Source organism: Gobius niger (genome assembly GCF_951799975.1).
Source record: "Gobius niger genome assembly, chromosome: 21".
Taxonomy (NCBI): Eukaryota; Metazoa; Chordata; class Actinopteri; order Gobiiformes; family Gobiidae; genus Gobius; species Gobius niger.
In genome coordinates, this window is record NC_136872.1 from 9,219,941 (window position 1) to 9,238,368 (window position 18,428).

Genomic DNA, 18,428 nt, shown 5'->3' on the forward strand with positions numbered 1-18,428 from the left:
AGACACATGAATACCTCACTCACACACCCATGCTAATAAATACCAGAAACAGTAAGAGCTTTCCCTAGGAGCTTTAGCTGAACAACTCGCCTGTGTTATTGTGCATCTTCATAGTGATGCAGAGTCAATAACAAATGGTGCCAGTCAACTCGCATGGTTTATTAGACATATTTGAGCAGACTTTACTTAATTCTTAATCTATTACTTAATTACTACCTACTACTACTTACTGCACTAAACCATAATATGCAATAACCTGCAGAAGAAGTACACAAATAGACACACTGAATGCCCGTTTTGAAAGAGCATCCGCCCACCCTTTGTGACGCCGCTGACTGGACATATGTGGTGATTTGAGATTTGCAGTCCCATTGGACTCTGTATCAACAGCTGACTGTCCAGCTGTGGATATAAGGGGGAGAGGCCCTTCTTCCATAAGCATCTGATATTCCAGTGCTTCTCCACCCGCCATATTTCTCACATCAGGAATATCTTTCTCCCCTCAAGACTCCTCCCGTCCTTTTTCTTCCCCTCCCACTCCTCCCCTACGCCTTGTGTTGTTTTGGTTTGGAGGAAATGAGATCCAGATGTTGGTATTGTGCAGGAGTCAGCAACAGTGGGCACAGAAGAAGCCTGGTTAAAATGGAGAATGTTTTTTTTTTTTTTTTTTGAGTTAGGTGAGGTCAGCGCTGAACAAAGCCTTTGAGGATTAGCCTAGAGTAGTTTTATACCCACTCACTCACTAGATGTTACCAGGGAAGTGTGGGGGGGGGGGGATTCCTGGTAGATGTGACCCCATGCGGGGGTTGGGGGGGTGCAAGGCCATGGGCAGCATCCTGGCACAGAGTCCGGTGGGGGTTTTGTGGAGAGTCTGATTCAGCAAGTCGTTTCAAAAGGCCGCTTCCTGACCTAAACGCGCACCCGCCTTTTCCTTCTGAGCACACATGGGGCTCGCATGTTTGACTCAGTTAAACAGCATAAATTTGCATGGGAAAGTGAGCTTCAGATATAGGCCGCTGACTAAAACAACACATTTTAAACTTGTCTATTATTTTCAATAGAAAGAACACAAAACCTACAATAAGGCATCAGCCCTATCTCATGGTAGAAAGAAAAAAACAACTCAAAATCATCATTTCTTGACTGACCACCAATGGTTGAAGCTAAAGTCTTTCAATGCTCAAAGGCCATGTATCCAATGTATATATAGAGGGATCAAAGTTTAAACTAATTGTGTCCTTCCCTTACGCATTTCGAAAAATCCCAAAATATCAGATACAGGGCCTTTAACCTTGCGTCCTCATCACACTTTTGTTTAGACTTATTTCCAAGAAGCTTTTAAATTTGGGTAAAGCCGAACTGGAGAAAATGAGCTCAGTTAAGGCGGGGGTTAAGATTAAACATAAAAGCATAAACAGTGGTGGGAGAGGTTTTCATTATTCTTACTTAAAGGGGCTGTACGGAGCTTAAACATGTAAAAATGATGTATTTTCCTTCCCCTTCTTGTTCCAGCCATGTCCTAATATGTAGAATGAGCTCAGACCTGTTCACCACAACTGCCTCTAAAATCCTGCACTGTCACTCAAAAAGGTGTTAATTCGGGTCAAAGTGCAGTCATGCCCGAGCTTAATATAGAACCTGCAGTTATACGTGAGATCTGAGGTGGCAGCAGTGAGGAGAAAAATGACCAACTTGCATTTAGTCCCTTTAAGCAAAAGTGCAGATTCAGGACCATAAATGTACTTAAGTAAAAGTATGAGTTTAAACGAGTAAACCACTAACACAGGTCAAAAACAGGAACCAAACTAGATCTAAACCAGTGTTAATTTCGTCGACTAAAATATTTAGTCTTAATTTTAGTGAAAGTGATATTTTTGACGACTAAAATTGGACTAAAACTAAATTAAAAGTTTTTCATGAGACTAAAACTGTGACTAAAATGTCCAGATATTTTACTCGACTAAAATAAGACTAAATAGAAAACGAAAGGGAGAGACTAAAATCATCCAAACTTCTATTGACCGTCTGAAAGAGCCTCAGATCATGTAAATTCACACCAAAAGATCAGCTCTGAGCTTTGTTCATGTGGAGCATCTCCATCAAGCAGAGGAACAAGATTAAATATGATTATAATCAATATTATCAATGCAAAGTCGACTCAATTCGTCTTAAATTTAGTCGACTAAATGTACTTTAGACTAAAATTGAAGATATTAAAACTAGACTAAAATCAAATTACATTTTCGTCAAAAGACTAAGACTAAAACTAAATTAAAATATGTTTTTTTTCATTAACACTGATCTAAACAAAGTCTAAAGGAGTAAACTATTAAACCAAGTTGAAACTGGGACTAAACCAGTTCATTGAGAGAGGTCACTTTGACAATAAAATACTTTTACTTTTTACCTAATTTAAATATGCAGTGGGATAAAAAATACAGATACAGGCTCTAAAAAGTAAAAATAAACAGTATTCATCTTAAAATGTATTTTTATAGGAACAGGCAACTGTTTTTCCCATACTGAGATATGTTCTTACCTGAGCTTAGACGGTTTGATACCTACCTGTCTGGTCTTTGTGCGTTCCCTCAGTCTCGCAAAACAACCAAAGATGTTGTTGGCATTTGGCCTCTCCCAGTGTATTCCTATGGCTCCAAACGGGGTGAAGTTTGAAGCGACCAAGCTCTTCCGAGGGCACAAAGACCAGACAGGCAATGTATAAACTCATCTAAGCTCAGGTAATGAGATATCTCAGTATGGAAAAACGGTAGCCTGTTCCTTTAAGTAAAGTAAAAGTACCTATAATTTGTACTTTTTTCTTGTACTTGTACTTTTTAGTTTGTTACTTTCCACCACTGAGAATAAATAAGAAATTCTGCCAAGTCTAAGTATGGCAAATGGTTGAATTTGATCCATGTTAAAATACTGAATTGTCTAGTAAAAGACACAGTCAGTGGCGGGACAGTTGACCTCGATGCTTCTCTGAACAGCAACGCTGAGCCGTAAACACACTCCATGGCTCTGCTCTAATACATGTTTTCAGCACTTGTTTTTCTTTGCCACCACAATGACTACCTTTGCCCCTGTACATGAAAAGTCCCCATCTACCGTAGAAAATAAATGGTGCCATAATGTAGGTCACCCAAACAAAGTCTCAGGTTGAATTGCAAGCAGCTGTCCCGGGCCACTTCCTGCCTGGCACTGGGGAAGGAGTGCTGAGCTGGGATGGTGGTTCCAGCCCCGGCCCCCGAGTTCAGCATTAAAATGGCTGACGAGGAAAGAGAAGCGGGACACCGGCATAGAATATACTGAGAGTTCACACAGTATTCAGACCGCCTTGAAAAACACTTGTAGCAGACACTAAAACATCTACAATGAATAACAAAATGTGAACATCAGCGCGCCCGGCCCTCAACAGGCATGGAGGGCTGCGTTTCCAGCTGCTCTGTAATTAACACACTTTGAATACAACAAATCTGTTTATTATTGTATGGTAAGGCAAGGTTTAACTGTGCTTTCTCTGCTGATCTTTTTTCTAGAGTGACAGAGGGCTCCAAATGGTTACTGCACCTAAGAGAGATTCGCTCAGACAAATGGGAAGTCCAGCTGACTTGGAGCGAGCCGCGGTGGGAGGAGAGCGAAGGAGCAGATGTGGCTCTCGGAGAAGATAAAAATGTTGATTTGGTAAGTGGGAGTTACAGTATGCGCGAGACAAAAAGAAAAACATCATCTTGTGCACGTGGCATAAGATCAGGTTGCAGGTGTTTGTCGTTGAAAAGTCGTGGAAAATGCCCCACGGAGGAGTGTGCGGTCAGTACACACACGTCTCAGAAGTAGATAACAAAAACACCAGCAGCGGAAAGTCACAGGTCTGTAGAGTCTGGGGTTTTAATCTGTAGGATCTTTTTAGGGCTTTAAACCTCTTAACTCTTGACACATTTTCTCCGGTTTGGCTTTACTCAAATCTAAAAGCTTCTTGATGAAAACAAGGGTGAAAATGTAACAAAAAAGCCACAAAAGAGCAAGTAAAAAGCAGCAAAAATGTGACAGAAATGCAGCAAAAAAAAAGCGATCAAAGTGCAACAAAGCAGTGACAAAAAAGCCACAGAAACGTTTTTTCAAAAAGCGATGAAAGCGCAGCAAAAAAGTGGCAAAAACTCAACAAAACGATAAAAAAAAAAAAAAACACAGCAAGAAAAAAGATCCCTTAAAGGGGCTAGACGCAAGTTTTCCATTGTATACTCACTACTGCCACCTCAGGTCATACGTGTAACTGCAGGTTCTATATTAAGCTCATGCATGACGGCACTTCAGACCCGAATTAACACCTTTTTGAGTGACAGAGCAGGATTTTAGAGGCAGTTGTGGTGAACAGGTTCTACATTCTACACCGTAGGACATTGTTGGAACATGTAGGGGGAGGAAAATACATAATTTTAACATTTAAACTCTGTGTAGTCCCTTTAAGATCAGGTTTTTTTGGGTGTTACACCGGCCTATATAAGCTTTTAGATTGGGGTAAAGCCGACCTGGAGAAAGGTCAAAACCTGGTTGCGTTTGCTGCTTCTTCATTCTTCTTGTAAAACATTTTGTATGGAGACTGTTTCTCAGTTCGTGGAAAAAGAGTAATTGTATTTAAACAATTAAATGGTGCTGACTTCAAAATATAGTCCTACCAACCTACAAAACCATCTGAAAACTCGAAGGGGGAAGGATTTGGAAAGTCTTGGCCTCTTCAAAGCCCAAGTCCACCCTCTTCATTAAACCACAAATTATGAGCTCGGTTTTCGTCTGCCTTTGATTGGTTTAGCTGACCGTTACCATGGCAGCAAATCTTCCATAACCCGAACTTTGTCCCGAACGTTTTCCACCAAAGTTTCACCAAATTTGTGCAGTCGGCGACCCCCTTTCTTAGGTCACAAGAGTAACATAATAACCGCATATAGTTGCATTAAAATAATATCAACTGTTGGAAATTTTTGCTTTTATGTTTGCGGCCTCATGGTTGGTGGTTTTTCTGGGCTGTTGTTTACCGTAAGTATGAGGAAAAAAAGGTCACACAAAAGCCTCTAAGAAAGCAACACAGTTAATTACATTATAGCTGGACAAGCGTGGCTGTTTTCCTGAATACTTTTGGCTGACTTTGGAGAATGTCAGTAGTTGAAAGAGGGCAAAGGGAGGAACTGAAAACGCAAAAACAGACCAGAGATACTTGTGGTTTGTAGGAGGAGGAGCGGATTGTAAAGAGAACGATTCTGCAGAAAGAAAGGAAATACAGAAATCTGCAGATGTCCCGTAATTCAGCCCCGTAGCCGTTCTCTCTCCTCTTTCCTTCGATGTGCAATTTTTCTTCGCACATTTTCTCCATAAATCCTAGCAGCCAAGTGTCACGGAGTAATGTGGTTTCTTCTTTTTCTTTCTCGTGTTCCTATAGGCACGTAACATATAGCACGCACACACACTGAACCTTTTTAAAATACAGATGCCGACTTGGAAACAGCTTGTCCAAAAAATGTGAGCTCCATCATTTTTTCCGCCCAGTTCCACGGCACATGACCTGCTCGGACCTAGGCCAAAACATGAGCTAAAGCAGGGGTTCCCAAACCTTTCGGGCCGCGACCCCCAAAATCTCGGGACCCCCTTCAGTAAAATGTAATTGATAATCATTTAAGGTGCAAAACATTTCAAATCTGGTATACCCTCTTACCTTAACCAAGCATGTTTTCTTCAGTTCAGCTTTACCCGATGGAGCTTGCAGCCTACATTTGAAAGCTAAGACCTACACAAGTGATCTAAGCGTCTTCCTCGTTATGATTGTCTCACTTTCGTCCTTTTTGGTTATGTTTTCATCACGTCTTTGTTGCTTTGATCACATTTTTGTGTTACTCTAAAAAAAAACTAAACGTGGCCAAGACACACACGCAAAACAGCTTTAAAAACGTGACAAAAATAGGGCAAAACCCCCAACAAAACGTGATTTTAAAAAAAGCAACAAAAATGACTCAAACGTGTTAACAAAAACAAGAGAGAAGCTTAGATGAGTTTTGTAGGTCTTAGCTTTCAAATGAGGCATTACACTGGCCTGCAGGCTGTAAGCTCTCCAGTCGAGAAGCTTTTAGATTTGAGCAAAACTAGAGAATATGTGCTTGGTAAAAGATGCACTATGCAACTTTTTCTGCCTAAAAAAAAAAGTATTTGTACCTATTTGTATGAGTGGTGAGCATGTCGCCTTTACTTTCCATCACAGTGGTCTCTTGGACGCTCCAGGATCAATGTTTGGAAGGTTTTCACTGCTGACACCAGAAAACCTACAAAACAATTGATCCTGGAGCGTCATAGAGACCACTGTGATGGAAAGTAAAGGCGACATGCTGGCAACTCATACAGCCACTCGGTCACTACAAGGTCAAATATGCACAAATATAAACTTTTTTTTCCGCATCAAAAGTTGCATAATGCACCTTTAAAGGAATAGGCCACCGTTTTTACACACTGAGCTATGTTCTTACCTTAGCTTTGACGAGTTCTTTAGGACCTGTCTGGTCTTTCCCCGTGCCTTCTATCACGTATACACAGCGCAGACGGCGTTAGCATTTAGCCTCTCCCTCTCTCCACTATAGCTCCAAAACAGGTCAAGATAGAAGCTACCAAGCTCTTCCACGTTTTCCCTATTTAAACGCGGATTTCGAACTACTCCTGGTATTATTACGCCTTACAATATAGTTCCCCCTTTTATCCGCTTAGAAAATCCACATTGTTTCATTTTGTGTAATTATCCCTTTGTAGTGGAACACTTCACATAACCATATTTAAATAGGGAAAACGTGGAAGAGCTTGGTAGCTTCTATCTGTTTTCGAGCTATAGAGGAGAGAGGGAGAGGCTAAATGCTAACGCCGTCTGCGCTGTGTTTACTTGACTGAAGGCACGGGGGAAGATCAGACAGGTCCTAAAGAACTCGTCACAGCTAAGGTAAGAACATATCTCAGTATGTAAAAACGGTGGCCTATTCCTTTAAGGTAGGGGTTAAGGGGTTATTAGTTTGGACATTGTATTTTGATATTTGAGTTAATTTCACTACAATATGCAGTCAAGAATACATCAAATTGAATGTCACTGATGTAAACATTTTTTACTCAAAATCATCTTGCAGCCCCTACTTCAGTGTCCCGCCTTTGGAATAGGTCATGAAAGGCCTTATAACTATTCCTGGTATGGGAATAAAATGTTTTCTTCTCCAGCGTATTGTAAAAACAGGAGGATAGTTATTGTTTATCTTACTGTGACGGTATTTCTCCCTGAAAGTTGTGAAATGTGCTTACAAACCCGTGCCTGTGAAGGGGCTTTGGAAATGCTTCAAGAAAGTTAAAGGGTCATTGAAAAAGAGAAATCCGAAATAGGGATCTGTTTGCTCATCTCAGTGATGTTGACACGCGTGACTTGCTTCTGCAAAGTTGAACCGTAAACCCTTTTAGAAAACAAAGAATTGCTGTGCTTGTGGAAAATACGTTAATTTCACTTTATTTGATGAGATACAAAAGTGAAAGATTTCCATTGCATCTTGTTGATCATCATTATAAATATCATTACCATTATCATTGTTTAAAAAAAAATCACTTTCTGTATCTGTGTAAAATTGATTGAGCACCATCTTTGTTCATAAATATTATTGTTTGTCGATATTTGATTGGAATGGATTCATTTCATCATTGTCACCTTATGCCTCTGTCCAGCAGGACCCCAATGACAATGTCACAAACAAAACAAGACTTTACAGGAGAACAATAATAACAATAACCATACTTATAACAACAGAATATCCCACAACAATTGACAACAGTAATAAACAAAATTGCACCATATTTGTTGGAAATCTGTACCGCTTTTTCACATGACAAAATGACATAAAATGAATCTTTGCGATCTAAAACATCAAGTTTCAGAATTTCTTTCCCCTCTGACTGCTTACACTGAAGAAGAAAAAAAAAGGTCTTGTTTTGTGCATTTTGTTGCAATGTGCAGATATCAGTACATACAAGTACATCATATAAAAAAATATGTTTTTTCACAGACCTGTGGCTGTTGTGCTAAACCTTTTGGCATGAAAACAAACATTTGAAGAAAAAAAAACAGAGGGTTGGTATAAAAACTGACCTGACATAGTGGTAGAAAATACATGCCAAAATAAGACATTACTTGCAGGACACAGTATCATGGCAGTGTGCGATATTTCCCAAATAAAACAAGTGTTTAGTCTAATCGGTCAGACAGCAGTTCAGCTGGAGTCGTCCAGATAAAGCTGAGAAACATTTCAAGGTGGTGGAGGTGATCCATGGAGCAACGTCCAAACAGAGCATGTAAATATTTAAACATACAAATACTCATTTTCCTGATTCAGTTCAGAGGGCTTTTTCCACTTTTGTGGCATAATACAAACCACCAAATCTTAACATTCATCCCCAGTTCTTCAGTCTCTCGTTTCCGTTCATTTTCCTGCCGCTTTCCCGACTTGTCACATAGTCCATCCTTCTGCAGTCAGTCATTCATAAAATTCACTATTTTTGCTCTAAACTTTGTCCAGGAGGGATCTCTGGCAGTAGAGCAGGCGTCGCGGCGTGCCGTACTTCCTGAAGAACAACAGCGCGCCCAGCGTGAACACGACCAGCACCAACAGCAGGAGCGGGATGACCACCGCCACAGGCCCCGCCCCGCCGTGTGATTCGTCCACTTCGATGATGATCACTTCCTCCTCTCTGCCCCGCTTAGGCTCCTCGCTGTCGCAGCCCATCCAGTCACTCAGCACCGACTTGGGGTAACCAGACTCCACCTTCATGTACTGGTTGTTGAACTTCCAGTATTTATTGGCCTTGTAGAAATAGGTGTAGGCTTGGAGGAAGAAGAAAGTTCAATTTAGGTTAGAATGTCTTTGTTTGATTGTATTAAGGAGCCCATAGGAGGAGTAACTTACATCCATCTTCACTCATGATGGCTGCTTTGATGTTTTCCGGTGCTCCACTCCATGTGCTGATGGGCTTGGGATATCCACTGTCCACAGAGCGCGTCTGCTCATTGAAACGGTAGTATCTGTGTGGAAACAGAAACGAAAACGTGCCATTTGAATACAGATTAAATAGAATGGTATCAAAGCCTTGCTGTAAAATGAGAACTACAATATAAGTGATTTGGAACATTGTGGAAGGAAACGAGAAAAAAATGTCTAAAGATGAGAGATTGCTGTAAGGATGAAGCTTTTACTGAACAATGGACATTTGGATATTTTACAGCTTGATAAACAGATTGGCGAGGCGATTGGCGATCTTTTTTTTTTGCGTTGAATGAATTACTACAACCCATATGGACTCACTTGTTCCCTCTGAAGAAGTATGTCTGTCCTGTTGGTGTGTAGAAAAGCGCAGCATCAATCTTGTCTTTGGGCAGCCCGGTTCCCATGTCCCTCAGGCTTTTAGGAGAGTCCTTCTCCAGGGCTGACTCGCTGTAGACCCAGTATCTGTCGCCTGCACATCACAGGCAAGAAAGATATTTGACCAGCTTCCAGCACAGAGCAGACAGCACTCTGCAGCTGCGATGACGCAATGTTCCGCATGTTGTTTAAATCAAGCGGGGCCTACCCTTGAAGAAGACGAACTTCCCATCGTCCCTCTCATAGGCGGCGTTGATTCCTGAAGGCAGGCCTTTCCAGAAGTGACCAATCGGCATGGGGTATCCAGACAGGACCTTGTTGTTTCGCACACGCCAAAACCACTTATCCTATGCAAAACAAATCCCACTTTCTATTAGTTGCACAGCACATGAAATTGTGAACTTGACTTTGATTACAACATTGTACCTTAAACACAAACTTCTCTCCTCTCAAAACCGCAATCGTGTCAAAGTGACCTTCACAAATGTCAGGGCCGTGGTCTGGTTTGCTTGGATTAGTTGCTTTCGTGGGACGCGGTGGTGGAGGAGGAGCCCCAGACTTAGTTCCTGTGGAAAATGAATAAGTTTTACCCTTTTCAACATCATGAAACAAAGGCCATGTTTAACACAGTGTCACGTCTTACCATAGATTGCCTGGATGCCCCTGCGGTCGTCGTCTGGGAGCTGGAAATTCTCTGTTTCAAACCACTGGTAAAAGGGCGCCATGATGGCCGAGGGGCTGTTGGAGTGCTCTAAACCGAGTGCATGGCCCAACTCATGGACGGCCACCAGGAAAACGTCATTACCTTCACGGAAAGAGGGAAAAGGGTAAACATATGAACTTAGATCATTAAGTCTTTCACATCAAAGGAGTAAAACCACTGTATGGCTTCCTCCATAAACCATTCTCATGCACATTATTCAGAACTATGAACTGTTCTATGAGAATTATATATTTATCATTGTTCTTAAAAAATGTATACTTAACTTTTACGTGCCTACAATTATAAAAAGTTGATGATTATATATAGTGAATGCAATTTACCACAGAGCTAAACTTGAATGAAGGTTAAAAAACAGCTTGTAGACCCATTCCATTGACTGTAAACAATGAAATGGGTCTACAGTTGTTTTGTAGGGTCATTTTAATGCATTATTGTTGTGTAGAATGATTAACTAATATCTTACCTCCCTGGTCCACATTCCCGGTGGTCCACGGCTCCGCGAGGTCGAAGTGCGTGTCCCCTCCGATCCCGTTGCCGGGGAAGTAGGCGTGCGCCAGGAACCCGCCCTCTCCGTCGAAGGGCGTGCTGTCGCCGTGGAATCCCTCGGCAAACGACAGCATGATGTCGGCAAACTTATCCACTTTGTCCCTGATCTGGCTGTAAGGGATCTCCCTGAAGGTGAGGGGGATGGCGCTCTCCCACACTTTGAAGGCTTTTCGGATGGCTTCATACGTGGCGCGCTCGCCGACTTTGGGAGTGTAGTTCTGTATGCTGCGGACAATGAAAAAAGATAAAGAAAGAAATGTATTTAAAGTAAAAAGGAAAAAGTTGCATAATAAATCAATTCTCTTCTCTAAGCACAATATTAGTATGTTGTCTATTGTTTGACTGTCTTTTTGTGCATAACCTCACCTGAATGTGATTTCTGATTTGTCCCACTTCAGCCCCTGTACAGCGTATCTCTTTCTCCTCAGGTTGGTTTTCAGCTCTGGGCCGAACTTGTCGGGGACGCCACATCTTGCTCGGCTCATTGCTCTGGAAGGATAAAAAAGTCAAACATCTAATATCAAGCGCGAGTGGTGCGTCCTAATAACTTGAACTTACTGTATCGTATTGGCGTCGATGTTTCCTGTCACTGTTAATCCATAAAACCTCTGCATGGCTGATATCGCGACCTCGATTGACTTCGGAGAGCGGATCGCCTGAGCTCTGACATCACCTGGGGGCAAGTAGCCATACTGCTGCAGCCAAGCCTAGGGAAAAAAAAAGGAGAATTTCATATTGTTTTTGTTCATTTCAAAGCCAATGAGATATGCAGCAGTTATCACACAGGCACACACAGGTTATGATTTGGACTGTGCTAATCTACTATAGTTGCCCACACAGAAAATGGCAGTGAACATCAGAATTCCACGATTCCCTTAGTCAACATTGAAAAGATTAAGTTCTTGTATGAACCTGTGCGTTTGTCTACATCCAGATCCTGTTTGGGCCTGTCATCCAGAGCTCAGATGTGTACGACAGATTCCACGATTGTCAGGGCAAAGTCAGTGAGCACCAGACTGATTTCAGCCCACAGTAACATTACCTCAAATCCTACACCCACAGCCTAAAAGCTAAAGTCTTAAAAACAATAGCAACTGCTTGCCCCTGCATTTACGCTGAACATGCAACAGAAAGCTTTGTTGTGGGGTTGTAATGGGACTGGAGGAGGAGCTGAAAGCCAAATAAAGCAAATGCTACGAGTACTGATGTCATTTTAGTCACACTGGCCCCCATGCAGTCTAGACAAACGCAGCCAAAGACAACTGGAAAGAGAGAAACATTTTAGGCAACATTTAGGATCCTCAAAGCTTGAATTTGGAGTCTTGTTGCCCGTGTCTGTCCTTGTAAACCCAAACCACTCTATTTATGTTAACAATTCAAAAGTCTGTCTATTCTTTCCACCGTCAGCAGCTGATGGTGGTCCGCGACTCCACACTGTTAAACACAGGGTTAGCATGTCTTAAAACACATTGGGCCACATTATTTACACTAATGTAAACCCAAGGCTACTGTAAACCTGAGCTGGCTTATTAAAGATGAGTGCTGCATCAGATAATAAAGGAGGTTGGCTGCTATGCCCACAGGATATTAAGTTACTTGACACACATTTTATGTTTCATAAACTGCAGACTGACTTTGAAGCTCCTAACCAATAATGAAACTGAACTGTGGCCTGTCAGGACATACACATAATAAAAAGATTTAAAATTAATCTTTTTTATAGAAATATTTGGCTGTGGTTCCCAACCTTGATGTACCCCATAACTCATGTTTCTGTTATCATCAGAAAATATTCTCATCAAATCAGTGACAACTACAATATATAATAATACTTAATTTCAGTAATTGTTTTATGTTAAAATCATCCAACAAAATTTCAACTAAAACACTTAATCAAGGTCCAATCCAGGTCCAGTGGACATTGGACTAGAGAAACACTGACATGGAAGGTGAGACAAACCAAAAACACCTCTGTGAGGTCTCCTGAACTCAGAATTCGTGATTTTTCGGATATCGTGTCACTATGTTTATCAAAATCCATCTCTTCCATCCCTGAGTCCATTACTCTGTCATCATTTTCCGATTGTGATCACAAACAAAAGTGAAAGTTTTGTTATTTTCTTGATATGGAGCTGGAGCTTTCCTTTCAGAGCCAAAGCCGAGGCGTTTGGGGTGAAAATGGAGCTTTCAGGCAGAACTATCTGCAGTGAAGGCCTCACACACACACAGTCACTGTGCGGCTCAAGAACACAGATCACATTTAACACTAAAGCCTTATTTCTGTCTATCTCTCTCATTATCTCACTAAACTCTTTTACATTTTACGGCTCAGTTAATTTCATTTACCAGCAATTTACTGAATCCACCCATCACAGACTTTTACAACATTCATTTCTTTTCCTCATTTACTGACTACTGCCAGTGTTCCCGGTGGCTCCAGTCTGCTTCTATAAAAACACACTACCACCTCCGATATCCCGACCTGCGCCCCTCCTCCCTGCACTCCGGGCAGCCTCCGTCAAAGCTCCTATTTATTCAGGTTGGTACATGGCTGGTATTGTTGGCCGTGGGGAGCCTCAGGTAGTTTGTGTGGTCAAAAGGCTGCAGACTGGCTTGGTCAAACACACCTCGGGTTCAGTGCAGTGAACGGAGTGACATGTGGTCCCAACACCAAGCAGCACCAAGGGGTAAATCTGGTGAAGCTGGTGATGTACTATGGATTTCCTGACCTCAGTGTGACTTCAGATAAAGACACCATGGTGCAAGTAAATTGGTGATTATCGGAGTGTCTTGTTACATGGGGTCACCAACCAATAGCTTAGGATCTACCAGAAGCTCGCAAGATCTTTTTAAGTAGCTCCACAAATGCTTTCTACTTTTCTACATACGTTTTACGAGTCAAATTTACAGACACTTCACTCTGTAGTAAAAGATTGAGCTTATGAACACATTGAATTTAGGTAAATATAGTGAAGTATTGAGCAAAAACTGTGTTGAACTAGCATCTTGACCTAAACCTGTTCAGAGTGTACTCCATCTGTTCTGGACTGACTCAAGTTTCCTCAGAGCGTGAGTAGCAGAGAGAAGCTCACTGCTGTTTTTTATTCTGTAGAAGGAACTCAAAGGTTGGAGATTCCTGACTCACACACACTGTACAGATTCAGTGAGCTATTTCAATCTAGTAATGCACATGTATCTACCGCATGATACTTCGAGACATTTCATTCATTCATCCTGACCTATTGTACATGCAGTGATAGGGGAAACCAGAGTACCCGGGGGAAATCTACAGAGACACAGGGAGAACCTGGTCCCGTCCGGCCCAGGGATCGAACCCCAGGACCTTCAAGCTGTGAAGCAGCTTGCCTTAACCGCTGTGCCAATGTGCTGCCCACTTGGTCAATTATCAATTAAAGCAAAGCAGCACATACAGTATGTTATAGCTGAGTTTTTACTGTCGGAAAAGCGAAAATGTATAAAAATTAACAATCCCCATAAACTTTCTGTGCCACACAATACCTGCATTGTTTGTCGTATGCCTCTGCCTGTTAATGTCAGGATTCACACAGAATAAACCGCATTAATGATTTGTGCAATGTAAAACCACCGAAACCAATCAGACCAACACATTCAAGACAAAAAGATGGCACTTTGGGTGACGTCTAACAAAATATGGTGAATTCCCCGTGAGGTCAGGCTAACGCAGACATTCACATGAAAATGAGCTGTTTTCCGGATGCACCAAAAATACTCAACCACAAGTTCCGCAAGACTTCCAGAAACTAAAGAGGAATAAGGATATATTTATTGGAAACTTGCCAATATCTTTATTTGAATATTTGCCTTCTTTAGGCAACATAGCTAGTATCCCAAACAAAACAGAAAAGCTATAAAGAAACTCGACACTGTGGGCGTCAGGGGCATTAATGGACAAAATGCCCGACTCCAGGTCGAATGAAAGACAACCTGACGTGTCGTTTGCTTTGGAGAGGGTAAAGACATTAACGCGGTGAAGAAAAGCCAGGCAAAGGCGCGAGGAGTTTGAGTAATTTGAATTTAAGGGACTGAGTCAGTTGTTCCTATCACTCGGTGCCATGGAAAAAAACCTGAGAACTCCGGTCATGAGCAGCTGAATCTCACATTGCCTTCATTTCTTGGCGTTTGAGTGACCTATTTAGCATCTATAGCTCGCATAGGCTGCAGCAATCTGATGTATCCTCGCAAATGTTCTCATGAGACAGAAGTGTAAGAGTTTTCATGGATGGTGGGCCTGCATGTATGTCAAACACAACAGCAGGTGTTGCAGCATGTATAAACACGCTGTATAAACATGCTGTATACATGCAACAAGTCCATCTATTTTGAACATGACAACATAAACAACGTGACCAGATGTGCATTCTTTTACCGAAGTGCAAGCATCTGTGAGGCTGTGATTGGAAGTTCTTCTTCTTCTTCTGTTTGATTGCCAAATTGCTGTATTGCCTTTTCAGCTATACTGTACATTTGACCTTTAATATTTACTCAGTGTATCTCATATGTGTCCTAAAAGAGTTCTTTATTTTGAATTTGCACATCAGGCCTCCATGATCCTTGAAGAGCAACACTTCTCTTCTAAACTCAATCCATCTGATTATTTTACCATTTTTTTCCACGTGCCAAGTGCTGCCTGTCATCACAGCGCGCTTTGAAGCTCCATCAGCAGCAGCTGTAGTGGAGATAAACGAGAAGCAGAGCCAGATGTGTTTTGATGTGACTCCCCTGACAAGGATCACAGACATGTGTCTCCTTACGGCAAGACAAAATCTCCCGACAGATCCGCTTTTAGACCTGACTGTTTTCATTTCTGTGCTCTCCCCTCACTCACAAAGCGAAGCTAAGCATTTTAGTATTTAAAAACAGAAAGGTTACACCAGGCAAAAATATGAATGAAAGCAGATGGTGGGGCGGCGAGGTTTAGCGAGAAGTGGTTTTCCTTTCAGATATGTTTTATTTATTGTCTGGTGGAGCTTCCCCATCACTCAGCATGGATTAAATCTGTCAAAAGTCATCATGGGGGTCGCTCAGATCTTAAGCAGCAGTGATGAACCACAGAATTCCTCTATTCTTTGTTTCGTGAGCCGAACTTCTGCTTCCACCCAATTCTTTAATGAGAGCTTCAACCATAAAAGCTGCAAGGGGTAAAATGCAAAACTCCACCCTATGTGGACGGTAAAGACTCCAGCAGAATATATATATACTGTTTATCTCACACTGGTCTACCCCAGAAAGCAGGATACAGTTTTCTCTGATGTTTCTTTATGCTAAGTGACTGGAGGACCTACAGGGGAACAAAGTATTGCCAGAATTATATGAATCTCCCAGATTGAACTTTAATTGTGTTCAGAAGAAATATATTGTCATCCTCCAAGCTCAATTGCCTTAATCTTTTTTTGGTTTTTGTTTCATTCTACCCTTAAATCACTGCTACTTCTTCAGTCATTAGCTTTATCCTCAGCCAATCAGAAGGCAGGATGCAACCAAAAAAAACATCATGTCTATGCGGATTCTGATGATGATCTCTCAAGTCTTTTCTGTTCTAATGGAGGAAAGTACTGAAATACAGACGTTCCCCACCCAGCCTCATCTTTGATTGGTCCGTCTCCACTATGCTGTGATTGAGTGACACGCCCATTTAACCAATCACAGTGAAGTGTGAACTTTTACAAGCAGCAGACAGCTTTAGTTGATGGTGATATTAGAATAGTAAGTAAGATACATGAATTGAGATAATACAGTAATACTGATAGGTGTTTGTAGCCTTTGATATGGTATGGGACTTATTTGATCTATTTTAACGTCTTAGTACTTAGAATAGTGTCCTATCTCTCTGCTGTTCAGCTAACTTTCTCCACTCTTGACTAAGTCTGCCTTTTGATCACAGGTTTCATATCCCAGTCTCAGGTGATGTAATGCCTGACCTGTAATTACGGCTTATCCTCTTTCTGCACCAGGGCTGGCGCGTATGACAACATCACATCCATCTCCATACACAATATTCCCCCCACAAAATTTCCCCATAAGATAAATAAACGCAATGTGATCTGTGTCATTGTTTGCTAAAGGGCCGGCGCTGCAGGAAGGGCTTGACTGAGCACGGTCCGAGATGTTTATCCCGGCATTGCTGAGGACGCCGTAAATGTTGTTTTTCTCTTTGTTTGCAGACATTAATCAGCGCGGCTTCTTATAAACTGTCTGACTTGCTTCGTGTCTGGTCTGAGTCACACGCCAGCATCTTGTGGTCCGTGACTAAGGCCTTCCTCCCGTGCCATACATCCTGCCCATTGCGTTTACACTGCATTTAGGCAAAAAGACATATTATGAAGATTGTTATTGATTAGGGTGATCAATTTTGTGGTTAATCATTATATATTAAAGCATTAATTAGGCTTTAATTACAGATGATTAAGATGATGATGATGATGACCTACTACTTTGAAGTTCATAGTCATGACTTACTTAAAAAAAAAGAAGAGTTACTTGGACAGGAAGTGGAGAGCACAGCTGTGAGTGATGCCAAATTAGGTTTTGGCCCCAAGATACCTTTTTTGTGCCTCAATTTCCTAGCAATTAGTTCATCCTGTTTCCTCATACTGCATCACAAAGTTAGGAATACTAACTTTCAAGCACCACACGCACAATAAAGTTTTGGTGGTGACTGCAACATCTGTATTGTGTGATTGTCTTGTTTCTTTATGACCCTTACCTCAGAGTGATGTGTGGCTGTCATGCCATGTCTTCATTGTCTTGCATGCCATTTTGGATGCACAACTATTTTTTTAAAAGCAATTTAACAATTGGGCCAAGACTGAAGGCGCCCCCATTGTGTGCACCCAGTCATTTTGGGAGCAGCACGTGACCTGATGATACACATAATAGTTCAGTTGTCGGCTTTAAGTGTAGTAGTCGAGTGTCTGGAGCCTGTGACCTCCTCTTGCAAAAGTGCCTTATGTCCAGCTTGTTTTGGGACACACTTCCTGGACTGTGTGCGACTCTTCAAGCAGATGAAAGCCATTAAACCCCCCCCTCCCCTAAAAACATAGCCACCCCTTTTTCTCAGAACAAAGCAACTCAGCTGTGGCTTATAGTTTGCAAGGCTCCTGCATGAGTGGAGCCCCACACACACAATCAAAACAAGTGAGCACATTCAGCATGTTGACTAGATAAACCATCAACAGGTAAATAACATGCTATAATGAAGCAATACAGTACTGTCATCAATTGAATACAAATATCTCCACTTACCTCAGCTTTAAGCACATCGGCAGAGACAGAGTTGAAGCAGCACAGACCACACGCCAAAGTTATAAGGCTGGACAGCATCGTGCAGTCGGAAAACTAGGTCCTAAAATTACACTTTTCTGTTGAGGACCACCACAGTCCTAGCAGCACGAGACGAGAAGGGGGGAATGAAAAAAAAGGGAAAAAAAAAATCACCGATGTGCTTTTCGAATCCGCATGAACAACTTTTCCAAGAGTTTTTTTGAAGCCTAAAAAAAAGAGGAATATGTCCTAAAGCACAAACTGCACAGACAAAGGCTCGTCTAAAGTTGGCTCACATTATAGTTTGGCTCCTGATCCTTCAGTATGGCTGAGGACGTGGTAGAGAGAAACAGCAGTGCGAGAGAGTTGGTTTTTCTTTGGGTCCTCCTCCAGATGTGAGGATTTTTTTTTTGGTGTGTGTGTGTGTGCGCGTGTGT

The 18,428-nt window shown here is 41.8% G+C and overlaps 1 protein-coding gene across 1 annotated transcript; it reads right to left on the reverse strand.

The window, feature by feature from the left end:
- Positions 1 to 7,562: 7,562 nt before the first annotated feature.
- Positions 7,563 to 18,346, reverse strand: mmp14a (matrix metallopeptidase 14a (membrane-inserted)). The gene is made up of 10 exons (XM_079580676.1): positions 17,974 to 18,346; positions 11,248 to 11,396; positions 11,056 to 11,178; positions 10,607 to 10,914; positions 10,063 to 10,224; positions 9,846 to 9,985; positions 9,628 to 9,766; positions 9,363 to 9,513; positions 8,967 to 9,082; positions 7,563 to 8,884 (listed from the first exon to the last, which is right to left on the reverse strand). The coding sequence occupies exons 1-10, from the start codon at positions 18,049 to 18,051 to the stop codon at positions 8,565 to 8,567; spliced, it is 1,686 nt and encodes a 561-aa protein (XP_079436802.1). The 5' UTR covers positions 18,052 to 18,346; the 3' UTR covers positions 7,563 to 8,564.
- Between the last annotated feature and the right edge of the window lie 82 nt (positions 18,347 to 18,428).